General features: G+C 46.3%; 3 protein-coding genes across 3 annotated transcripts; 2 read left to right on the plus strand and 1 right to left on the minus strand.

Moving 5' to 3' along the window:
• The first annotated feature begins 6,056 nt into the window (after window positions 1-6,056).
• LOC133911820 (polyol transporter 5-like) lies at window positions 6,057-8,410 on the plus strand. The gene is made up of 2 exons (XM_062354242.1): window positions 6,057-6,326; window positions 6,476-8,410. The coding sequence occupies exons 1-2, from the start codon at window positions 6,203-6,205 to the stop codon at window positions 7,906-7,908; spliced, it is 1,557 nt and encodes a 518-aa protein (XP_062210226.1). The 5' UTR covers window positions 6,057-6,202; the 3' UTR covers window positions 7,909-8,410.
• A 7,754-nt stretch (window positions 8,411-16,164) lies between these two features.
• On the plus strand, window positions 16,165-19,172 carry LOC133911821 (vicilin-like seed storage protein At2g18540). The gene is made up of 5 exons (XM_062354243.1): window positions 16,165-16,837; window positions 17,048-17,238; window positions 17,334-17,414; window positions 17,495-17,827; window positions 17,911-19,172. Exons 1-5 carry the CDS (start codon window positions 16,552-16,554, stop codon window positions 18,892-18,894), a joined length of 1,875 nt encoding a protein of 624 aa, XP_062210227.1. The 5' UTR covers window positions 16,165-16,551; the 3' UTR covers window positions 18,895-19,172.
• Window positions 19,173-19,515: 343 nt separating this feature from the next.
• LOC133911822 (COP9 signalosome complex subunit 4-like) lies at window positions 19,516-24,936 on the minus strand. Its single transcript, XM_062354244.1, has 14 exons — window positions 24,676-24,936; window positions 24,434-24,585; window positions 22,991-23,094; window positions 22,840-22,900; window positions 22,663-22,755; window positions 22,477-22,577; window positions 21,760-21,868; window positions 21,144-21,188; window positions 20,984-21,052; window positions 20,811-20,902; window positions 20,695-20,737; window positions 20,276-20,335; window positions 20,083-20,142; window positions 19,516-19,883 (listed from the first exon to the last, which is right to left on the minus strand). The coding sequence occupies exons 1-14, from the start codon at window positions 24,809-24,811 to the stop codon at window positions 19,809-19,811; spliced, it is 1,200 nt and encodes a 399-aa protein (XP_062210228.1). The 5' UTR covers window positions 24,812-24,936; the 3' UTR covers window positions 19,516-19,808.
• Between the last annotated feature and the right edge of the window lie 413 nt (window positions 24,937-25,349).

Here is a 25,349-nt window from a genome sequence, read left to right on the forward strand (position 1 = left end):
ACAACTCGTGTCGCTGGTTCTTGTGTCGATCGCTCTATGGTGTTGACGTCAAGGAGACACCGGAGGTGGCAGGTGAAGGGTCGGCGACCTCTTACGAACATTTTGTTCTTTCTCCTCTTAGGCCTCTTGATCGATTCCTCCTTATTGGAAGAAACAACGATGATTCCCGAAGGAACCATGGCGAGGGGCCTTGGGGTGAGAGACCCTACCTCTTCATTTTTTGGACTTGGCTTGAGAGATGACGGTGAAGTGGAGGCCATGGCTTCAAGCTCTACGAGTTTTACTGGGCGTAAAGGGAGAAAGGAGGAAGACGAGGCGAAAAACAAATGGCCTTGAGTCCCCTCTATTTATAGCAGCGGGAACAGGTCGCATTATACACACAGAGCCATCAAGATCTGATATCGCTAGGCGTGACAATGAGGCCGCCTAGGTCATGCAGCGCGTCTGGCGAAAGTTGAGGCGTCATTGTGGTATTATGACTTGTCTAATCTCTGTAAAGAGGAGTGCATAGTTGTGATGATACGTCAAATCAAGGGTTGCGGTGAAAACGAGCACGAGATGGAGTGGGGTTTTAATAGTCACCCACCCACTTGTTTGAATTTACTCGATGACCGTAGAATAGTCACAGCTATGAGCTCGGGGGCTAGCACTCTTGAGCGTGTGGTTGAGAGTAATGTGTCAATGCTTACGTTCTTTTTCTGTCTTGATTATCATATCGATCAGAAAGCCGAGGGCTACATCGCGTATTTTTTTATGCTTATGCTCTACTCTCCACACGATTCATTCATCGACTAGAGAGCTGGGGGCTATATCATATAATTTTGATTCGATGCTTTTGCTTCACTTTTTGTCTTTGATTATCGCACCATTTAGAGAACCAGAAGCCACGTTATGTGAATACTTATGCTATATTTTATACTCGAATTCAGTCATTGAGCGAAGAGACAGGGGCCACGTCAGATATACTTTGATGTATATGCTATACTCACTACCTTGATTATCACATCAAGCAGAGAGTTGGGGCTACATCGCATACTTTCGATGCTACGGCTTTACTATTTACTCAATTCCGTCATCGAGTAGATTGTCGAGAGCTATGTCAGCACATATCTTCAATGGTACAGGTATGTCTTTTTTTCTACTCTTAGATCGAGTAATCTTCTCCTCGACCATAGAGTCTAGGGCTACGTAATAATACCATACTTTTCATAAATTTTGTATATATTTTTTTGTAAAAGTTTATTTGGCTTTGCACCGAATGCTTTGGATAAGAGCTAGTAGAGGCATATGTCAGATTGTTGACGGACAACTACACCTAATAAGGCATAACAACACAAGACATTGTTAGACATCTCACACCTAACAGCTAAAAAAGGTTCTAAAGTTCTAGTCGATCTATATGTGTCTTCTGTTGAGCTCATGTCCGAGCTCCAGTTAAACATGCAATTCAGTAAAAGTTTTCAAAAGACCATCATGTGTTCTATTTCTAGTTTTACACTTGTCATTTCCTTATTATTACGATCTTCTCGAGTATTCACTCGAGGGTCGCACATCTAATGGCTTGTTTAATAGAGTTTACAGGTATCAATAAATATACAATTATCTAGTATCAAGAATGGTTATGACCCGTACTTATTGGTTGTTGCATCTGCTTATGCTAAATATATTTCATAAGTAAGGGAATAGTAGGCAGTAGCATGTTAGACAAGTAAAATGATAGTACTACAAACATTCCTAGATCATAAAACAAGTTTCAAGTGTTTTTTAGCCAAATGGACCATCAGCTTGAGGGACTCCCCTCACTATCATCATCAGACAAGCTGAGCCCTAGCGACTCAACAAAGGTCGGGATCACATGTTCGACGCTGTAAACAAGACTTGTTGCTTCCTCAGTGGTATAGTTAAATCTGACTGTCACTACCGAGGTGTCAAGTGCGGGGTTGTAACTCTTGAGGAGCTCGAGCAATGTAGTGGCGCTCGCAGAGGCTGATTGAGTCATGCGGTCGAGCGTTTGTTCCTTTAGCTCTTGAAGTGCCAAGGCCGTAGCGTCTCGTTGAGCGGAAGTAGCATTTCGCTCAGTGATAGCAACGTCCCTTTCGGTTTCCATGACTTTCCGTTTGGCTCTCGCATTTTTTTCTTGGTTCTTGAGTTTTTCCTAATACTTAAGGTTGCCATCAATGGCCTTCATCACATCAGAAAGAAGTTTTTCCTTGCGGTTATCAAAGGACTCAAGGACTGAAAAAAGCGAACAGAAAAGTGACTCTCGTTAGTCACCTAAAGATCGAATCATTTACTTGTGATCTAAGGATGGACTCACGTTTGATTTTCTCCTGCTTGGCTTTAAGCTTCATCTGGTAGTCAATATAGCCCTTTTTGGTGGTGGCTATTTGAGCACCCGCTACGTGGAGGAGAACCGCTGCTGCTGTCCAAGGGTCATCAGCTAGGGCCAATATTAAGTTCTCAAATTTCTTAAGCTTTGGAGTTTCTTCAGGGGTGCTCGAGGCAAGATCTCCAACTTGAAGAGCTGGAACTATGCTAACATGAGAGGTCGATGACGGATGACTGGACGATTCGCTAGCAGTCTGGTTTTTTGCCTCCTCCGGAATTGACAGTCTGCAACCGATAAAATAAGGGGAAAAATAAAATGGCCGGTTGCTAAGATTAGAATTTAAGACAAACTTCTTTGCAATCAGAAAGTGTGTCATGATGCTCGATTTCTGCCTTTTGGTGATCACTTTCTTTGTTATCAGACCAATAACTGGAGCCGATTGTGTTGAAGTAGTAACCTGGAGGTCAGATAAAGCCACGGCATTCAAAGCTTGTCAAGAGTCAACCAATAATAATTTTATTGAGCTTATCGAGTGAATCTTTAAAAGCATGATCAATTAAAGGGCGATGACTCAGTAATAGTTGCTTCTTTGATCGAGTCATCAGACGTGGTTGTCTCTCGAGGTGGTGATTGCGAGGATGCACCAGATGTCCTTTGAAAAAGGTCACCCATATAGACATGGCATTAGTAAGTATACACTCGTTAACAGAAAAATTATCGACTATTGGAAGATTTAATTTCAGTACCAGAAGACTTCTTCACTTGTGCTTGAGAGGCACTGAATCATACAACGGATTAAATAACGAGGATGATCTCTTTGATTGAAGGGACCCTTCAGCCCCTTGATCGGCTGGTACTTTACCCTTTTCACCAGAACTAGTGGGGGGACTGTTGTCAAGATCCAATACCTCGTTCATAAGGATATGTTCTTGATGGAACACTGGAACCTATGGTCAGAAGAACTAATTAGATCAAGTAAACCACAATTAGTCTTGCTTTCTTTCTTAAGAAATTCCCACCTTCGGTCAAAGATTCGCAAGGGAGTAGGGCAGAATGTGGCATTCTGGTGCTTCGTCAGAGAATAGTTTATTTAATCAAACAATAATGTCTTGTGAAGACAAAGCTGGAACAAAGAAGAAAAGTCATTCGAGAAAACTTAGCTGCAATAACAAAAGCAGCAAAGTGCAGAATAAGTCTTACATCCAGCCACGTCCTTGGAGCTATCTTTGTCTCTACTAAATTCTCAAGTTAGGTGCTCCCGTGCCTTCAAGGGAATCAAACTTTGACTATAAAATATGTGGCTACATGCCAGCCAGTTAGGCCATACTGTCTTAGCATACCAATTTTGTTGGCATAGAAGGAGGTGTGGTTGGACTTGTGGGGCTTCTTCATCCAAGATGGAATTTGGTAGGGGAAAATGCCTCTATTGATCAAGGGACAACGAACTGGTTGGGGTTGGAAACATAAAACTAATATTTTTTCCATCTCTCGACCAGGAGGAGATCAGGGGGACTGAGATATAGGAATTTTTCATTATGTTCCTCAGTTGGAAACCACATCCCCAACACACTTGTTCTCCTTAATCCTTTTCATCTGGTAAAATTACTAAAATAGATTTAAACTTGGCTCAATGCCGAGAAAGGCTTCGCAAAGGTGAACAAAAACACTAAGCATGGTGATGGAGTTTGGGTTCAAGTGGTGAAGTTTGATTTGGTACCAATCAAGCACATTGAGGAAGAACTTGGAAGGAGAAACATTGAATCCACAATAGAAGAATGATTTGAAAACCAGAAACACATGCTTGATTTTGTAGGAGGGGAATTCTCCTCACCAGAAGCAGGCCTCCGTTCGATTAAACTGCTTGAGTGCACTATTCCTTCAGATTAAAGCTTTTTTAGTCTTGATTCTTGCATTGACAAGGCTGTCCATGCTTCGATCGGACTTTTTCTCCGACGAAGAAGGGGAAGAAGTCTTCAGGGAAGAGCCGGAATCCATGGATGTGAGTTCTTCTGGCGGAGGCGTGTGTTTCGGCGGAGAGAAACGAAGATTGGCAACGATGACGATGAATGGTTGCTACAGTCTGGTTAGTATGGGCAAGAAAAAAAACTTAGTCTTTTTGACAATCACTCCCGTCTTTGTGACACCTCGATCAATGTGAAAAGCGGCATGGTGATGATGTGTGAATCTCTACATGCCTATCTGTATTCTACGAGCATTAAATGACAATATACATGTTGTTTCAAATTTTGAAAGATTTTTTAACTCTACTCAGAGACGAATGTCGAGAATTCAATATTATTAGCCCTTATTGAGTCTCGAGTGCGGGTAACAACAAGACGCTCAACCCAAAAGTGTTTCCACTTGATACTCGGAACAAAGCCTCTTCTTTTTTGATTCTTTTGACTATAAGTTTGATTTGCTTTAGTCGACCAGGCTTGGAGTTAGCGGTACTCGAGTGGACACTTCCAAAAATGCTCCCTGTTGAGTAGAATTAGGGGGGCTACTGTCGAATATCGAACTATATGGTATATACACATAAGGAGTACACCATATATGGATGAGGTATGTTGTGTGCTTGACAACTTTGGATATTACGGAACCAAACCTGCGGTATCTGATATTCCCAAAATCTAGAAAGTGTATACTAAGAAGGTCTCGATTGCTTACCTAACTCGAGAAGACTAGTATTCATAATATATTTATCTACTTGGACAACAAGAATAACTCCTTATCAACTACGGATGGATATGATGCGGTACATCACGCCTATATAAGGCGGGAACCCAGATCCCTTAGGAGAGGCTCTTTTTTCCGGCTACTTGAGGTAAGCATTAGGACTTTAATGTAGAAGGAACTCAATGAATTTAGCTCTAGATTAGACTAGATCTGATCTACTTCTTATAACCGGTTAGCCATGTTAGCTATTCTTGAGAGAATACATATACATAATTATCAACACAGTATATAGTGTATTACTCCAACTAGATACCTAAACCTGTATACATCACGTGTGTCTCTCTTCGTATTCGATATCTGATTCACGAAAATAACCGTTATTTTCTAAACATTTTATCTGGAATAACGTGTTGATAAATTTGGTAAAAGCGACAACGTACGTTTCATGTAGTCTTCATTGATCGAGTGGAGAGCTCGGCCCCTAGGTTGATGGAGCATGATCTAAGGTGCTGAATATTAATGCATGATGACTATGCAGAGAGATCGATACGTGGCACCATTGGGAGTCAAGCATTTCACGGAGAACCAGTGTCACGGCTACGAAATTGTCCTACTACTACTATTCAAATCTTTCGGCCACGTAAGATTGATCTTCTGAAATACTAGTTTTTTGTACTACTAGATCGGGGAAGTCGATCAAATACATATCTCAGAGCATGACCATAATTATCTCTAGTGTAGAAAGATTCCAGTTATTAATTCAGTGAGACCAGGCTCTTAAAATAGCTGGATGCCGAAAATACCCTGCACAACTAGACCCTCTGCAGTTCAATCACAGTTAGCCCAGTTGATATATGACAGTGTATACGTTTTTCAAATTTCAACCACAGTTGTACACAAATTTTACAACTTTCGGTCACAGACAGAAAAAAGGAAGGAAAAAACGGCCTTTTAGAGCCATTGTACGCTAAGCAGAAACCAGCTGACCACAAGTCAAGACCATCTCGCAGATTCGCACAGCATTTTCTACTCGACAATATCAATATATAGCCGCACAGGTATGCAGGGTGGTAGATTGCAAACGAAGAGCAGCCATCAGAGTGTGAGAGGAGACAGTGGCACTGGACACTGCTAGTGTGCCGAGAGTCACATCCAACACCCACTCCGTTCCTACCTCTCCTCCGGCTCCATTTCACCATGTCGAAGGACGCCGCCGACGGCATCCCTGCGGCCGAGGCGCCGGCAAAGCGCCCTCCCCTCAACAAGTACGCCCTCGCCTGCGCCGTCCTGGCTTCCATGAATTCCATCCTCCTCGGCTATGGTACGTACACACGCATACACTTCCATGCACCTGATATCATGCCATACGCACGTTCGCTATGTACTGTGCGCGAGCATCAAAATGTGTGCAAATTTAAATATATAGTCAGGTTCTGACCATAATTTTTCTGCGCGCGCGCGATCGAGCAGACGTCTCGGTGATGAGCGGAGCGCAGCTATTCATGAAGCAGGACTTGAAGATCACGGACACGCAGATCGAGATCCTCGCCGGCATCATCAACATTTACTCGCTCGTCGGCTCGCTCGCGGCGGGCCTGACGTCCGACTGGATCGGCCGGCGGTACACCATGGTGCTCGCAGCCGCCATATTCTTCGCGGGCGCCCTCATCATGGGCCTCGCCCCGAGCTACGCTATACTCATGCTCGGCCGCTTCGTGGCCGGCGTCGGCGTCGGCTACGCGCTCATGATCGCGCCCGTCTACACGGCTGAGGTCGCCCCCACGTCGGCCCGCGGCCTGCTCACGTCCTTTCCGGAGGTGTTCATCAACACGGGGGTCCTCCTCGGCTACGTCTCTAACTACGCCTTCCACAGCCTCCCCGTGCACCTCAGCTGGCGCGTCATGTTCCTCGCCGGCGCCGTGCCGCCAATCTTCCTCGCCGTGGGCGTCCTCGCGATGCCGGAGTCACCGCGGTGGCTCGTCATGCAGGGGCGCATCGGCGACGCGCGCCGCGTCCTCGCGAAGACATCCGACTCGCCCGCCGAGGCCGAGGAGCGGCTCGCTGACATCAAGAGGACCGTCGGCATCCCGGAGGGCGTTGGCGACAACGACGATGTGGTAGTCATCGCCCGCAAGAACAAAGGCACCCATGGCGAGGGGGTGTGGAGGGACCTGCTCCTCCGCCCGACGCCGCCAGTCCGCCGCATACTGATCGCCTGCCTCGGCCTCCAGTTCTTCCAGCAAGCCTCAGGCATCGACTCCGTCGTGCTGTACAGCCCGCGAGTGTTCGATAAGGCCGGGCTTCATTCGGACAGCAACTCCTTGGGCGCCACCATGGCGGTGGGCGCGTGCAAGACGCTGTTCATCCTGGTGGCCACGTTCTTCCTCGACCGCGTCGGCCGAAGGCCGCTGCTCCTTACCAGCGCGGGCGGGATGGTGGTCTCGCTCGTGACGCTGGCCTCGGCGCTGCACAAGATCGAGAAGCTCCCGGCGGGCCAGGCGACGCCACTGGCGGGCGTGAGCATTGCGGCGGTGCTGGCGTTCGTGGCGTCGTTCTCGATCGGCATGGGCCCGATCGCGTGGGTGTACAGCTCGGAGATCTTCCCGCTGCGGCTGCGCGCACAGGGCTGCGCACTGGGAACGGCGATGAACCGGATCATGAGCGGCGCCATCACCATGTCCTTCATCTCGCTCTACAAGGCTATCACCTTCGCCGGGAGCTTCTACGTCTACGCCGGCATCGCCGCTGCCGGATGGGTGTTCATGTTCTTCTTCCTGCCGGAGACGAGGGGCAGGAGCTTGGAGGACACCGAGAAGCTCTTCGGCGGTGGCGACTGCGAGGACAAGGAAGATGGACGTGATCAGCATAAGAAGTCCATGGAGTTGAGTAGTAGTCAACCGTGAGTAGCTACTTGATGGGTGGCATTCAAGTGGCCTGCACTGCTAGTACGTAGTCAATACATGATCTGGTTATGAATTTGGATTTGTTGTAGCATTTCTCAATTGGAGATCGCACGTTAGTTTGTCAGCCCAGGTGCATGAAAAATCCACATAAAAATCGGAATCACGAGAAGCAGTAATCCACCCAGCCGAATCCGGCTAATTCTGCAGTGTCTGGGACTAGAGACCCGTGGGTGATTTTGATGAACATTTCAAGAGAGAGAGTTTCACAAATTTGGGCCGCGGGTAACTACACTACTAAAAATGTAAACCTGTTGTCGATTCTGTAAATTTGCTGCTTTCGTACCAGTAAATCTTGAGTGTGTAAGTTTGCTTGTCCTGCCAAGATCGAGTCATATTTGTACGTTAGTGACTCGTACTTTGATTTTTCTTGAATAGCTAGGCAGAAGTTGTATGCTCATCCGTATATTTGAATAGCTACGCAGAAGTTGTATGTTCATCCGGATATGTTGTTGGAACATTATACAGCTCGCGCAGCAAGTTTTGACTAAGACAAGGCGATCATGGTTTTGGGTGAGAACTGAGAAGGCGGTGTCACAATCCAACTCGAGCGAGAAGGTTTGAATAGATTGGGATAGGAATTCGGAGGAGTTTAGAAGGTCCAGAGAAAGAACAGTTTAGGCGAAGACTAAATAGAGGGGTTCAGAGCCGTGTACATCCATGTCTCTCCCTCACATCTATGATCTCCTATTTAACGGTCTCCGGTTGGGCTCGTTCTTACTGGGCCCAAATAGCTTCTGGGTATCAAGTGTTGGGCCTACGCTCCCGTGTTCCAGCATGTACCTCTTGACCATCAGTTCCAACCTTCTCTTCCACGCCGCTAGACCCGTCAGCCTTCTTGCTCAGCTTCCTTTGTCCCGTGTCCGTAGATGCAAGAGGCACCGCGACATTCTCCAACATTCTCCCCCCCCCCTTCAAGTCCGGCTTGTCCCCAAGCCGGTGCGTGTAGATGGCGGTGACGCAACTACGAGAGCGGCTTCGAAGTCGCCAGCCCTTCTGGTTGTCCCGCCCGTTGGACCAGCACTTGTTCAATCACCTTGGATTGATACAGACGACGCTGGAGGATGCGTTGTGGTTCCGGCGTTGCCGTACCATCCGGCAAAGGCTCCAGCGGGCAGGGTGTACTGGACATGGCTAGAGGCAGAGCGTGGCGAAGCTGGGAGACGTGGACCACCTAGTGGATCTGACTGGTCACCGGTAGCTACAACTTGTAGGCCATGGTGTCGATTCTCTGCACAATCAAGAAGGGGCCAAAGTACTGGAAGGCTAATTTATGATTGGAACGATCGGTGATGGAGGATTGAACATACGGTTGGAGTTTCAAGTAGACCCGATCACCGATGTTGAAGCTTCTTTCATAGCGCTTGGCATCGGCCTGTTGTTTCATCCTTTGAGCGGCACGCTGCAGGTGCTGGCGGAGCAAGGAGTGTGCAAGCTCTATTCTTGGGTCCATTCCTTCAAGCTGGGATCAAGACACACGGACGAATTGACCACTCTAAAGTGCCTGGGACTATGTCCATACAGAGATTCAAAGGGCGAACACCAGAGCGCTGAGTGCGGAGACGTGTTGTACCAGGATTCTACCAGCGCCAACCCAGAGTACCACTTGGTCAGGCATGAGTGAACAAAGCAGCATAGATAAGCTTCAAGGCACTGTTTCACCCGCTCTGTCTGGCTGTTGGTTTGCGGGTGATAGGCCGAGCTCATCGCCAATTTGGTATCCGCAAGCTTGAACAGTTTCTTCCACATGTTGCTTGTGAAGATGCAGTCTCAGTCCGAAATCAGCGATTGAGGCAGGCCATGGAGCTTGTAGACACTAGTGAGGTACGCCTACGCCACTTGCCAAGCAGTAAAGGGGTGAGCTAATGGAATAAAATGCGCATACCGCGTTAGCTTGTCGACAACCGCCATGATGCTATTGAAAGTAGCCAACCGTGGAAGGCCCTCAATGAAATCCAAATAGAGAACTTGCCACGCCTGGTCCGGGACAGGCAGGGGTTGAAGGAGCCTGGGGTAGCAGACGTGCTCTGGCTTGGCTTGCTTGCAGATCTGACAAGAGTCCACGAAGCGCTTGACATCCTGCTTCATGGCCAGCCATGCAAATAGCTTGCGACTCTTATTGTAAGTCACCTGCACGCCAGAATGTCCCCTAATAGCGCTAGCATGCATGTCCTAGAGCAAAAATTGGTGCATTATCGGGTCCTGACCAACCCATATGCGCCCTTTGTACCTGAGGACACCTTGCTAGACCTAGAAATGGGGAATTGTCATGGTATTCACAGTAAGTTTGGTCAGCAACGCCTGAGCCTGAGGATCCACTGCATAACCGGCCACAATGTCTGCCACCCACTTTGGAATTCCATAAGAGATAGCCAACAATTCTGTTTTACTTGGGTCAATGCAGCGCGATAATGCATCAGCGGCAGTGTTCTCCTTGCTCTTCTTGTAAACGATGTTGTATTGGATGCCTTGTAATTTAGACATTACCTTGAGTTGCCAGGATAGTCAATCACTACTCCTGCAGATGGGACAAGCTCCGCTGATCAGTGCGAATTAGGAATTCCCCAGCCTGCAAATACGCCCGCCAGTTATCCACCGCCATGAGAATCGCAAGGCACTCCTTTTCATAGGTTGATCATTGCTGATTTTCACTCCCAATGACTTACTCAGGTATGCAATAGGGTGATCGTCCTGCATCAAAACTACTCTAATGCCATTATCAGATGCGTCCATTTCTACCACAAAAGTCTTGGAGAAGACTAGTAAGGCAAGAACCGGTGCAGTGACTAAGGCATGTTTTAGCACCTAAAAAGCAGCTTCCTCACAATCAGCCCAACAGAAAACAACAAGCTTCTCAATAGATCAATGAGAGGGCAACTGATGATCCCGAAATGGTGAACGAACTTCCTGTAGTAGCCCGCCAATCCCAAGAATCCCCGCACCTCACACGTGGATGCTGGATGAGGCCAATCTTGCATAGCCTACACATTCTTGTTCTCTGTGGAGACACTTGCGATACTAATGACATGGCCGAGATAAGTCAGAGAATGGCGGCCGAAGTCACACTTCGATTGCTTGATGTGAAGCTAGTTCTGGTCCAGAATGGAGAAGACCTCATGCAGTAGCTAGGCATGCGCCAACAGGGACTAACTATAAATCAGAATATTGTCGATGAAGACGAGAACTCCCTTGCGGAGTAGCGGCCCCAAAATGGTGTTCATGAGATTTTGGAAAGTTGCAGGAGCTCTGGTCAGTCCATATGCCATGACTTTGAACTCGAAGTGTCCATGGTGCATCTTGAATGCAGTTTTCATCCCATCCGCAGGTGTCATTCGGATGTGGTGATACCCTAAGTGCAAATCCAACCTAGAGAACCAACAAGTGCCGACCAATTTGTCTAGAAGCTTGTCAATAATGGGCAGAGGGTAGCGATTCTTAATGGTAATCGCATTCAGTTGGCGGTAGTCAATACAAAACCGCCATGAGCTGTCCTTTTTTCCTAGTAGCAAGACTGGAAAAGCAAAAGGACTACAGCTAGGTTGAATCATACCTTGAGTGAGCATCTCCTTGATTTGTTGCTCGATTTCATCCTTCTGGGCAGGATTATAATGGTAGTGTTGTGCATTGATAGGTTTTGTGCCTGGAATCAGTGGAATTGAGTGGTTAAAGGGTCTGTTGGGTGGGAGCCCTTGCGGTTCCTAAAACAAATGCTGAAAGAGTTGAAGCAATTGTGCAACCTCTTGGGGTATCTCATCAGTTTCCCTTGTCTACTCCGCCTGAAATCATAGCACGGTCTGCAAGTTGAGGCTTGATTCCCTGCAATGTCACCTGATGCCCTTGATAAACAAATGATAGTGTTTTGTGAACCCAATGGACAGTCATCGGGCTAAGAGGCTCCAACCAATCCATGCCCAAAATCACATCGTAACAACCCAGTGGCAGGACCTTCATGTGTGAACAGAAAGAGTTACCTTGGATCCACCAATGGCAAGCATGAATTTCATACTGATAAGCCAACAGGCCGCCATCCTCTATCCTCACACTGACAGGCTGAGAAGAGCGCACTACACCAGACAACCATTGGGCCAATGCCTCACTGATGAAACAATTGGAACTTCCTGAATCGACAAGCGTTGAGACCATTCCCTGTTGGATTTCTCATTGCAAGCGCACCGTCCGACCATTCTGAGTGTCATCCAGTGCTTCCTTGGAGATAGTCATCAGAGTGTCGCCGCCAAAGTCAGACTCCCCACTTCTCCCCATTGCCAACTCCAATTGAGATGTTGGTTCCTGGGCCAAGATCTCCAAGAGCTCCTCGACCACTTACAGCTAAACTGTGGCCGCACACTTGTTATCAGGCGACCACCGCTCATGACAACGGTAGCAAAGACCTCTAGCATGATAGTATGCTCAGAGAGAGGGCAAGCGATCGTCCTGGTTGTCCACCCAAGCGGCCTCGATGATCTTCTGGGCATTCTGTCAAACCAGAACATGGACGTTCGCTCGGTGGCAAGGGCAGCGGCAGAGCCGTGCGCGTCAGAGCGTGATACCCCGTTGACTACTCCACCTTCCGTTCACGACGCTGGCTGTTATCCAACACCTCTTCCTACAAAGTGGCCAACGAAATAGCAGTATCCAAGGATTTGGGTCGATGTAACACCACATCAACATGTATCTCATCTCGTAATCCATTCAAGAACTGCGTAACAAAAAACATGGGTTCCCAGGACTCGTGATGTGCCAGCAAATTGTGCATCAGAGTGTTGAATCGCTCAGTGTAATCGGACACACTAGTGGTTTGACGAATGCGAGTGAACAATTGAAGAACTAACTGGAACTCATCCCTCCCAAATTTGTTGATGAGAGCTACAGTAAACTGCTCCTAATCCATTGAACATGCGGTGTGCTGAACGGCTTGCAACCGCAAGGCTGTCCCTCCTCTCAAGTGCATGGTGACCAATTGAACCCAACAATCTGGGTGTACTCGGAAAAACTCGAAAATAGGCTTCACATTTGATTTCCCAAGATTTTGGCCCATCCCCATCAAAAGTAGGAAAATCCATCCGTGGCAAGGCAGTGTGATATCCGCCAAAACCACGCGGTGAAGAATCATATGAAGACGCAGGTGGCATGGCATCAGAGAACGAGAGTGTACCCTTGACCGGGGTTGGATTTGGGGAAAAAATTCCCCAAATTCCCTTCCCCGGTTGCAATGTTCGATGCCTTGGCCTCTCGGCCCGAGATCACCACCCTCAACAACGGATCGATGATCCTCCAGTTTCTTGAGGTTCGATGGTAGAGGCAGAACAGGGGGTCGATTCAACTTCATCGCATTGACTTGCGCTTCATCGTCGATCTACTGTACTTGAGTCTTCAACTCCAGCAGCTCGCCATGGAGACCACTCACCGCCACGTCCACTTATGGCTTCCAACTTGTAAGTACCTTCATCGTCGGTACCATCTCCTCCACCGACTTGATGATCGACGCATTCGACGCTGACAACCCTACCAAGACCTTGGCCTGTTTCACCAAGACCTTAGCGACCTCGGTCACTTGCTACTCCATTTTCGTCGTCTTCTTCTGCTCACGTGTGACGTACTGCGACCGTGCAATGTACTCTAGTAACTCCGCCATGATCGTCACTGCTCTGATACTTGTTGTCACAATACAACTCGAGCGAGAAGGTTTGAATAGATTGGGATAGGAATTCGGAGGAGTTTAGAAGGTTCAAAGGAAGAACAGGGGTTGAAGAAGACTCAATAGAGGGGTTCAGAGCCGTGTACATCCATGCCTCTCCCTCACGACTACGATCCCCTATTTAACGGTCTCCGGTTATGCTCACTCTTACTTAGGCCCAAATGACTTCTGGGTATCGAGTGTTAGGCCTGCGCTCCCGTGTTTCGGCCCATACCTCTTGACCACTGAAAGGTTCAGTATCACAACAATTTTCTCGTAGTAACATCCAGCCTTCTCTTCCACGACGCCAGACCCACCGGCCTTCTTGTCTAGCTTCCCACGTCCGTAGATGCAGGAGGCACTGCGACAGGCGGCCTGCCTGGCTACCGCGAAGACGCTGCAGAGGCGGAGCAGCAAACCGAGTGAGCAGCCCGTGTGGTTGATCCCTCACGCCCTGGCGTGGTAACAGTGCTCAGCTCAAGCAGATCAATTTGACTCAGTGCGCAAGAAGGGAACGTGCCGGGGCGGGCAAGTGAGCAGAGAGGGACAGGAAGCTCGTGCAGTAGGCTCACCGCATCGGAGCAAGGCATGCGATCAATCACGCACGGCACGGCGGGCGACGTGCTACGTGCAGCGGCCCCGAAAATTGCTCGCCCGGCGGCACATCAACCCTGCTCGCTTGCCTACTTGCCTTGTCGTGGCACGTAACTCGAAAAATGCTCACGAATCCGCGCGCCCACGAGCAGAAATCCTGTGTTGTTTTCTCATGTCGCTCAGTGCGTTTTTTTTTTCTCCGATGGATTTTGGTACGTCACAAACTGCTGCTCAGTGTTGCCTCTTTCCCTGAACTCAGATATCCCCTATCCATTCAGGTGAGGTCTTAACAGCAGCATAATTTGCGCTTCTCTGGATAGAATTTTGATGTAAAATAGTGTTCAACAAGCTCTGACACTTTGGAGGGTCATCGTTGAGTCGAGCCGTTGCTGATAGCTCGATATCCACCTCTCTTAAAGGAACATAATTGTTCCATTAACCAGACAGCACAACCAAATCGCTAGCCAACCAACACGACACAAAGTCCGGGGCAATATCAATCCATTGATGCGTCTCAAGCCCTAACCCAGCCAGTGGCGGATATTTAGCAATTATATATTCAGTATTAAAAAAAACTGTTTAATTCAAAATACGAGAAGTACATAGTAGCGTAAATTTTAAATATAAATTATTTATAGTAGAGAAGTTTTAACTAATTAAGAAAAATTACAAAGTACTTAAAAAAATTACAATTTAACTTTATGTTCCTTCATGGCTTTGAAGCGTTTAATAATATCACTATCCTTAATTTAAAAAAAAATCACACTCAATTGCTGACTGCCAAACTAGGCAGTCATAATATGGAGATCATGAGTTTCTGATGCTTGCTGCTATGGTACGAGAAGGTGGACTCTTTTCAGTTAATAGACTGAGTGGAGGATGGATGGTAACTTGAGCTCACGTTTTGCTAGGTGGTCTAATAGATTGAAGCAGTAAACAAGCAAATTGGTCTAACCGACTCTCTATAACAGAAAGATATTTAGGTAGTATTTGTTTAGAGAGCAAGGTGGGATAGAATAATTTTATTTATATATAGATGTTTGTTTGGTAGGTGAGATAGAACAAAATCTATTTTGATATATCGGGCACACCGTTAGTATTACGTTCAAAGTGAAGTGAAACAACTACGTTCCACCATTTTTTTAAACCGTTCCGTCCCGAATCTTTAAAGAATATTCACTAATTCTGAACCATTACATCTCACTATTCTCTATCCAAACAGCTTAAAAACAGAATAAATCTGTTACGTCTCATCTAATCCTACGAACCAAACACTATCTTAAACATCTTTTAAGCCTAAGAAACATTGGTTTTTAACCTCACAAATTAACACGGCAACCGATGACCGATCAACATCATACTCTTCAATGCTGATACAAGATTTTCCGAATCCGACTCCAAAATAATCTTACCGATGCCCAGGCTTGAAATCAGTCCGACAGCGCGTCTGACCACGCATGTAGCTTTCCGGCCCATCCCTTGCTGATCCCGCACTATCAAAGTTTGCCTTCGGTCACACACCTTCTGTCTTAGACCATCTATTTTTCACTCTTGCCGCTGCAACTTTGTCCTGTTTCTCAAGCTCTTTAAAATCTGAAATATGCTTAGCAACAATTATAGATACCTCATCAGATGAGTAGCTTTTTTCACCTGCGTTAGCCTTGTTCCGTGCAAACCACCAAGTACAAAGAAGTGTTAGGACTTCTATTTGCAACTCATAGTTCATCTGCCAAATAGCCTGAAACATATGCTTTGCTGATGTGCTGAACCATATCCACCTCTTTTTATCCATGCATGTTTCTGTTAGATTTTCGTGAGACTTGAAACTACGCTCGACTCGAGATTGAAAATTCGGGGAGAACTGGGCGAAAACTTGCATCAAACTCACTTTTTAATACCCTTTGAAACATGAGTATCAGTTCTGAATGTTTTTGTCGCGCAGTTGGATAAGCTTCAAACGTACGCGCATCAGCATTGTAATTTTAATTCATCATACGCTCGGTTGGGTAAGTCTCAAAGTTCGAACATATCCGACCGCAGTGAGCAGTCCACCTCAGCGCGCAGCCCGGGCCAAGTGGCTGACGGCCGGGCACACCTCAGGAGCCACGGCACTACAGTGACCACCACCTTCCGTCGTGACCACGCCACGTCTCGCCCATGCAGGGACACACTGCCACGGCCTCCCACGTCGCGCCGCTCAGACCACCCCCTGCCGCCCTGCCTAGCTGCTTATCAAGCGCCCAAGCGCTCTACCGCTTCGCAAACCACAGCTCGCGCGAGGAAGGGGCAACGAAATACTGTAGCTAACTGGGGACATGGCGGTGGCGACTGCTCGGTGGCTCGTTCTGCTGCTGGCCATCTCGGCCGCGGCCGCGACCGCGGCGAACGAAAGATGGAGGCAGAGCGCTGCGGTCGGTGGCCAGGTGGTGGAGAAGGAGAGGCGGAGGGTGGTGGCCGCTAGCGAGGCCGGCACGGTCATGGCCGTGGACGTCGCCGACGCGGCGGGCACCGCGTACCAGCTGCACTTCATCACGATGGATCCCGGCGCACTATTCCTGCCCGTGCAGCTGCACGCCGACATGGTGTTCTACGTTCACAGCGGTAGGTGTCATACTACATTACTACATGAGCTATGCACCTAAGCAATCTGCTCCATATTTGTTAGGGCCAACTACGACCACGTACTTGACCTGCTATCTCCCGTGTAGAAGAAAGTTTTGAGCACAAAAGGGAACATAAACAAATAGAGCACTCGCTTAGGAGTATACTGTTAATGTGACCAACGTTATGAAATCGTGATTTGTGGTACAGGGCGGGGTAAGATTACTTACATAGAAGAAGGGAACAGTGAACAAAGTTCCCTGGAAGTTGAGCGGGGAGACGTCTACAACTTGGAGCAGGGAACCATCTTGTACATCCAGAGCTACCCCAACGCCACGAGACAGCGTCTTCGGATCTATGCCATCTTTACTAGCGAGGGCATCAACGCAGATGACCCCTCGGTAAGAACAACATTTCCTCACATAGTTGGCATTCCTAGCTAGCTTGTACTAGCTGACCTTTTTGTTCTTACTTCGATTGTTTTATATCAACGTAGAAGCCGACGGTGGAAGCCTATTCCAGCGTCAGTAACCTGCTCAAAGGATTCGACGTAGAAGTTCTTCGGCTGGGTTTTGGGGTAAGTGGAAAGATCATAATTGTGCATATGCATGTCTGGCGATCAACAAATTCAAACGATCTCATCTTCCAATTCCTAAGGTTCAACGAGAAGTAGCGGAAGCGATCAAATCGGCGACGAGACCGCCATCGATCATACCTTACAACCCGGAGGAGAAAGGGGACAAGAAGTCGGACTGGAGGGAGGACATCGTTGATGCGCTGTTGGGAGTCCGAGACCCGGAGGAGTTCCTGAACAAGAAAAAGGACAAGCACAAGGGCAAGGGCAAGAAGTCCAAGAGCAAGGCTTTCAACTTCTACTCCGGCAAGCCTGACGTCCAGAACTGCTACGGGTGGAGCCGGTCGATGACCAGCGAGGACCTCGACACTCTGCACGGTTCCAACATCGGCATGTTCATGGTGAACCTGACCACGGTTAGCACGAGCTTGCCGCGTTTAATAGTCCTTTAATTGGTTCTTGCGCGAATGACAACACTCTTTCATCGATCTATTTGCAGGGCTCCATGATGGGCCCTCACTGGAACCCGAAGGCGACAGAGATCGCCATCGTGACCGACGGGGAAGGGATCGTGCAGACGGTTTGCCCGAGCAGCAGCCCGTCGGGCGAGAGCAGAAGAGGCTGCCATGGCCATGGGTGGGCTGAACCGGGTGGCCGCGGCGATGACAGAGGCCCCCGGTGCCGGAACTCAGTGTTCCGGGTGAAGGAAGGCGACGTGTTCGTGGGGCCGAGGTTCCACCCGATGGCGCAAATGTCATTCAACAACGACTCGTTCGTGTTCGTCGGGTTCAACACCGACATGGGGCAGAACCACCCGCAGTTCCTAGCCGGGAAGCGATCGGTGCTGCAGGCCATCGACAAGGAGGTATTGGCCATGTCACTGGGCCAGGCGAACTCGTCGGCCGTGGAGCAGCTGCTGTCAGCGCAACGCGACTCGACCATTCTTTCGTGCATTTCATGCGCCGAGGAGCTGGAGCAGAAGGCGGAAGAGGAGCAGAGACGGCGGGAGGAGGAGGAAGGGGGTGGGAAGGGACCGGGAAAGCGAGAGGAGGAAGAGAGGAGGGGAGAACAGGAGGAAAGGGAGAGGAGGGAGCGAGAGGAGGAACAAAGGAGGGAGGAGGAAGAGAGGGCAAGGAGGGAGCATGAGCAGCAGAGGAGGGAGGAGGAAGAGCGAGCTAGAAGAGAGCAAGAGGAGCAGCAGAGGAGGGAGGAGGAAGAGAGGGCAAGAAGAGAGGAAGAGGAGCAGCAAAGGAGGGAGGAGGAAGAGAGGACAAGGAGAGAGAAAGAGGAGCGAAGGCAGCGGGAGGAGGAAGAGAGGGTAAGGAGAGAGAAAGAGGAGCGAAGGCAGCGGGAGGAGGAAGAAAGGGCAAGGAGAGAGCAAGAAGAGGAAGAGAGGGAGGAGGAAGAGGGTGGTGGTGATGAGCCAAAAAGGGAAGAAGAGGAAGAGGAAGGTGACGAGCCGTCGTATCACTTGTCCAAGTAACTGAAGAAGCTCTATAGTGCTAGTAAGGGCGGCGTGTTCAGGAGTGGCCGAGCAGTGTTCTATAGGGCCGCCGCGCCGTACAAATAATGGAGGCCTCCAGTCGCATAGAGGGCCAGTCACCTCCACTCGCATAGAGGGCCAGTGGACTTGTGTAGCTCGTTATGTGTTCACTGCATTGTTCTGTACCCGCTAAACTATGCTGCTAGTGTATAAGCGTACCTACTTGCATGATCCCGCTTGTATGAAATGTACCGTAAATGAGCAAATAAGTTTTCAGAGTTCAGTGTTGCTCTGTAGCTAGGTGACTATGCTGCCGGCGTGTGACAAATAAGTATCTCTGCTTCCAAAACTCTGAACCAAGTATCTTCTTTCATTCGATGTACTACTTTCGCAAGGCATCCGATCGTACCGGCAGGCAACCCCGTACGGTACGGAGAATGAGGCAGTCCAGGCTCGGTCCAGACAACTGACTAAACTAAAATGAATTAAACATCACGGAGCTAAACTGAAAAGTTGAATGCAAGACAACTGACTTAGCATTGACCCAGCTGGTGCATGCTAGAATATGATGAACGACAACGTAGAGGAAACAAAATCATAGAACAGCACGGGACAGAAATATAGTACCACCGGAAACCAGTATGGATTTCAGTTCATGCTCTTGATACATGGTCCTGCTGCGGCCCTAGTCCAGCGACGCATTTAATCAAGTACCTAAACCCACTGAAAACCTGGAGCACATAACTTAAACAATATTCTCCCTCCATATTTCGCATCAGGCGGTTTTATGGTAAATATGGTTCCAAAAGCACATGAAAAGCATTTGCAACAGAATACTGTACAAAATGTTTAACCCTGGAGGCGTGAAAGCAGTTCTACAAGTACCATCGGAGCGACAGGATGAGTATACTTATTCACACAGGTATAGCTATTCCCTTGCTTGACATGCTGTCAAGGATGTCGTTCAGGGCTTGACACAGTCCAGCAATCTGCAAGTATCAAGCAAGTACAACCGAGTAGGTTGGATAGTTTTCTAGACAATAATAATAATTGGTGAGTGTTAAGTTGCAGGTAGTAGTGGAGACAAACTTGTGGAGGAAAATGTGAGTGCAAAGTGTCTGTGTGATTCCCCCTTTCCACTACATGAAACGCAAAGTAGAAGAGAACAGCGTGAACGGCCAAACTAACCTGCTGGTCCCATTGCTGTAGCTCTTCCGTGTCATCCTCAAAATGTATCACAGCTTCAACCTGTGAACCAACAGAAAATGTGAGGGCGAACATAGTTAAAATCACAATAAATGCAAGGGTAAAGCTATAGCAGAATCATATGCTTCAACATCAAATAGTTTAATCTCAAGAAAAGAAGAAATCAATCAAGTACCTGATCAATTGAACCCCGCATTCTATCCTCATAAATCATCCGAGATGCTATCTTCTCAGCCTGTCAGTATCAAAATATTGGTAATTAGGATCAAATTTGGAAAACTGTGGAACACACAGGAATCTGGATCCTATCAGGACACATGATATGAATGATTCATCTACAACCCAGTTGTTCAGTACCACGCATATGATGATTAAGAAAAACACGCATGTATCTGTGACGCAACAAAGCAAATCTATAATTGTACATTATCAGATACTGAAACTAGAAGCAGAAGCTAGACCGATGCTAGTCTAAACAAAACTTTGCAGCTCCTGGTAAAAAAAAAAAAAAAAAACTTAAAGCAACACCAGATTGACGGTAGGGTTGAGAAGATATGAAGATAAAATAATAAAAATCTCTACAAAGGGACCTACCTTCCTTGGATCAATGCCCAATAATGCCCCAAGCTCATCAAAGCTGCATAAGTAAGGTGGTTGGTTAGCATGAATGGATCATAATGAATTTAGTAAACTTAGTCAACTCAGTTAACCTGATATTTGTGTAAAGTTTACTGGCGCTAAGGAGATTATGTTCAATCATTGCTCGGTCAAGCACAGTGGACCTATCTGGTAATAAAGCTTTCTGCAGATTGATAAAAAAAACAAACTATCAAGAACACCATAGATAAGAGATCTTGAAAGGACGGTGTGCAGGTTCACAAACTTGATGCGGCCTTAGCTCCTCTGCAAATGCATCAATTTCTGGTTTCCTCAAAATCCTTTCAAGATAAACCTGAACATTTGGGTAATGGAAACAGAGACTATCAGTAAGGAGAAATTACATTCCGCATTATAAGGTCTGGGGTAGCATTAGTATCACAAACCTTCTGCAGTATTGGGTATATCTTCAACTTCGAGCATCTTTCATCCTGAAAGGGACATAGTAAAGTAATGTTACATCCCAAAGTCATAATTTAAACATCATTTGGAACCAAGATGAGTAATATGTAAAAGAAACGCATTAAAAAAATAGATTAAACATGGTGGAAACAAGAAAGTGTGGACTGCTGGCCTCAAAGTTAAGACCAAAACATCTACTCATTAGAAGACCTGAAATGTGAATTGGTTTGCATTGGACAAGGCCTAAAACCACCCAGCTGACACCACTTCCATTAATTCAACACATAATTACGAGAAAAGCCATAAAAAACCTTGATTAATAAATTTGTTTCACCACCTTGACAGAGAAAAGGTAAGGAGAAGCGAATATTTAAGGTGCGCTAAACTAGTAAGCTAAGCTGCAACTCATGTTGGTTACTAACTGAAATAAACAAGCCCATTTGTCCAAAGCATTATAAATCGATTGAGTAGAGTGAAGCAATAACATGTAATGTCTCTAGAAAGTTGTACTCCGTTGCTCCCTACTGTATAACACAACTGAGGGTAGGCAGTAATAGCATGTAATCCAAGGACATTGAGATGAGCCTACAAAATCGATACCTTGTACAGCGTAGCAAGAACACGAGAGCGTTGTGGACCAGCACCGGCCAATATTGTACACGTCACAGCAGCACTAAGAGCTTGCTCCAGAGCATTCTCATCAATCTCTCTGGCACCATATGCAAAGTAGGGTCTATCAGAATGACACTTTACTGCAGTTTAGGAGAAAATCAGGAAGCAACAACCGTAGCTCATGTTATAATTTGCTTGATCAATCACACAACCACTGTGCACAACATAAAAATGTTGCTTGAGTATGAAATAGTGAACACATAAAATTAGCGAAATATAAAACATAGAATGAAAAGAGGCAGGGGTCGACCAAACCTGGAGGAGTCCCCAAAGAACTATCCACGGATAGAAGTGCATGGAAGTTAGCAATCCACGTGCCAGAACCATAACTTATACTTCAGTCTACTTGTACCGGTATTACTTTATTTTTTACTATTACTAGTACCTTTATTATTATTATTATTATTATTATTATTATTATTATTTTATCATCATCTTTTTAGTTGGATCTTGTGGGTTTCATCTCTAACCTACCCCAACTTGCTTGGGACAAAAGCTTTGTTGTTGTTGTTGTATAAAACATAGAACGTAGGGCATAGTGATAGAAACTAGTTACCAGTAAGACAACGCATAACCATGTAAAACAATTTTTTTAAGGTTGCGAAGAACAGAAAACATATTGCTGAAGGGGAAAAAAACTCTTACTCGTCTCCAATCTGGCGTTGTTCAATCTGAGAGATATCATAATATCGAAGTGCGGCTTCCAGGAATCTTCTTTTCAGATCCAAAATCCTTGCATAACAGACCTTGAAAAGATACGGGATAATCAAGCAAAATTAAGCTTTCGTCCTCAAATGCAAACAGACTTTTACTAATCCTGAAATAGCAAACCTTGTATTGTAAGTTTAGAACTTCTTGCTGACTGTTGGTGACCAAAAATGAAGCTTTGTTGATAAAAGCTTCAGCATTCACTGCATCATCATCCTAAAAGAAAATGCATAACCACGTAAGTCGAGCAAACACTACACATTGATGATAAGAAATTAAGAACAGCCAAACAGCACTAACCTCTAAATAGAGTCGTGCAATCTGGACGCACTTGGATAATTTGTTGGTGTCATCAAGCATCCTGATCAAAAGAATCAGGTCAGAACTTCCATATCAACATGTAAAACTCCATTATACATTTGAAAGAGTCGAGACAAAAGTCACTTTCTACCTGATTCCTGAGTCCAAGTCAATTCCACTGAGCATTTGCGCTGCTTTTGACCATTGTTGTTCAGACTCATATAGTTCTGCAAGCTTCTCTCTAATCACAACCACCTGTGCATACATAATCAGCCACCTTAGATATAAAGATTGTTACAGCAGTTCTCTACAAAATACCAACAAGGTTCAAATATAGAGTAAACTAGTCAGGTTATTTCACGAGCTCCAAACTCATAGAAACAAACATCATGTGAGATATGAATGTCTGTAGACACTAATACAACAGTAGCATTATAACATAAAATCACAGGAGAATTTCCTTCTATGAATGTGACTAGAAATCTAGCATAAGTTTTTTATACTTTTTCCTTGCCACATTTAGCATCGAACAGATCAGATACTTACAAGTTCAAAGCTTAATTTCTTTAAATGAGCACACATTTCTTCGACTTCTATCATTGCTATCACAGAATATCTGGACATACCAAGCAAACACCACTTTACAAATGTCTTTAGTGCAATTGACATTGACAGAAAATAACAAGGAGTGAACCAAATAAAGTGTTGTTGATGTAATTGCCATCGTTTGGTTAAGCATGTAATTGATTGCTATAAATGGTCCAAAGGAATGGGCATTGCTCCCCAATTCCTACTTATACCAGCTGCTGACAGCAGCTTGACAGGGATCAAGGCCTTGCAAAAAGTATAAATTTCAAATTGACCAGGAGATTGGTTGAACAGTAACGCTATAGAAGCAATCTATTGATGTATAAATTTCTGTCTAAAATGTACAAGAGCATATTCATGATGAACAAAAGCTACAACAAAAGAGGTGGAAAATGGAAACAAGGCCACACAAAACGAAGAAAGCCACCGATACCCGACTTGCCCAATCAAATGCAATGCCACAGATTATTAAGCATTCACTATCTGCGTCCCTAAAAATTCAGGGTTTAATAGACCAAAGATTCTCAGATAATACAGCAAATAAAAAAAAGATGATAACCATAAACCATATCATTCTAACATGTCGAACTTTCTAGTCTCTAACTATCATCAACTAAACGATAACACTTAGCGGGACAGACTGAAAATAATCGACATTTCCCTGGCCTTAAAAATATGCTCTTATCTTCACCAGTTAATTTAGGCAAAACTCTAAAACTATACAGAAATAACAATACCTAGCATGATGGCGAACAGTTTCATGTGTTGCATGAACCCTTTACTAACATTACTCAAATTTTCAAATCAGTGTAGCACAGCATTCTACGATGAATATGCAGAAACAACTAGTCCGTTACAATACAAACTGCTAAAAATTAGGCAAAAATAAAAACTGACATTCGGAACCATCTCGGCGAACTAATTTCAGTACAATATAGAGCAGCTACTTCATTGTTATCTGGGGACATTGAGGTAGCATTCGCAAGAGGAAACCAAGGTGGCCTACCTGCTCCTCGAACGAGACCACGCGCGGCTGGATCTGCGTGAGCGCGTAGTGGGCGACCTCCTCCTGCGCGTCGGATTCCAGCTTCCCCAGGTCCTGCGCGAACGTCTGCAGCAGCTGCCGCGACACCACGAGCGGCATCTCGTCCGACACCACTACAATCACAGCAATACCAACAGTTAACAGCAAAACAGGAGCAAAATCTGTCAAAATCCACGGTTAGGGTTTAGATTAGAGGGCGTTACTGTGGTCGAGGAAGCGCTTGGCCTGGGAGATGTCCGGCGGGGAGGACGTGAGGATGGAGGCAAGGATGTGGCGGTACTGCTCGATCTTCTGGCGCTGGTCGGCGATCGCCGCCGCGCTCGCGAGGGCGCTGTCCATGGCTTCGTCCGCCCCCGCAGGCGCAGGTAGACGAAGGGAAGGGTTGGAGGGTGTGGCCGGCGACGGAGATGGAGCGGGGGAGCTAGGGTTTTGGCGTTCGATCTGCGGCAACGATGATGAGAAGGAGAGGCAAAAATCCAAAATTAGTAATATTATTTATTAATTTAGTATTCGTATTCGATACATCATGTACCGAAAAATTTAGTTTCGGTATATCATATAAAAAATCATTTTCAACATATAGTGTGTCGAAAATAGACTGTATTCGGCACGCGATGTGCAGAATACAGGCAACAGTGCCGTATTCGGTACACCGTATGCTAAAAATATTTTTGGTACCGACATGACGTGTATAAAAAACAGATGTGACATGATCGTATACTGAAAAAGTGTTTTTCGATACACGATGTGTCAAATACAGCATTGTGTGTCGAATACGGGCAACAGTGACATATTCGACATACCGTGTGTCGAAAATAGCTTTTTGGTACACCATATATTGGATATAAATGCTAAATTAATAAATATAACTACATAT

Source organism: Phragmites australis, chromosome 3 (genome assembly GCF_958298935.1).
Source record: "Phragmites australis chromosome 3, lpPhrAust1.1, whole genome shotgun sequence".
NCBI lineage: Eukaryota > Viridiplantae > Streptophyta > Magnoliopsida > Poales > Poaceae > Phragmites > Phragmites australis.

Bases quoted from the DNA above. Each gene is read 5' to 3' on its own strand.
- LOC133911820 (XM_062354242.1), top strand. From the start codon at position 6,203: ATGTCGAAGGACGCCGCCGACGGCATCCCTGCGGCCGAGGCGCCGGCA. The intron at 6,327-6,475 runs GTACGTACACAC...GCGATCGAGCAG, and splicing joins TTCCATCCTCCTCGGCTATG to ACGTCTCGGTGATGAGCGGA.
- LOC133911821 (XM_062354243.1), top strand. From the start codon at position 16,552: ATGGCGGTGGCGACTGCTCGGTGGCTCGTTCTGCTGCTGGCCATCTCG. The intron at 17,239-17,333 runs GTAAGAACAACA...ATATCAACGTAG, and splicing joins TCAACGCAGATGACCCCTCG to AAGCCGACGGTGGAAGCCTA. The intron at 17,415-17,494 runs GTAAGTGGAAAG...CCAATTCCTAAG, and splicing joins TTCTTCGGCTGGGTTTTGGG to GTTCAACGAGAAGTAGCGGA.
- LOC133911822 (XM_062354244.1), bottom strand. From the start codon at position 24,811: ATGGACAGCGCCCTCGCGAGCGCGGCGGCGATCGCCGACCAGCGCCAG. The intron at 21,869-22,476 runs GTAAGAGTTTTT...ATATGGTGCCAG, and splicing joins CAACGCCAGATTGGAGACGA to AGAGATTGATGAGAATGCTC. The intron at 21,053-21,143 runs GTTTGTGATACT...CCAAATGTTCAG, and splicing joins TATACCCAATACTGCAGAAG to GTTTATCTTGAAAGGATTTT.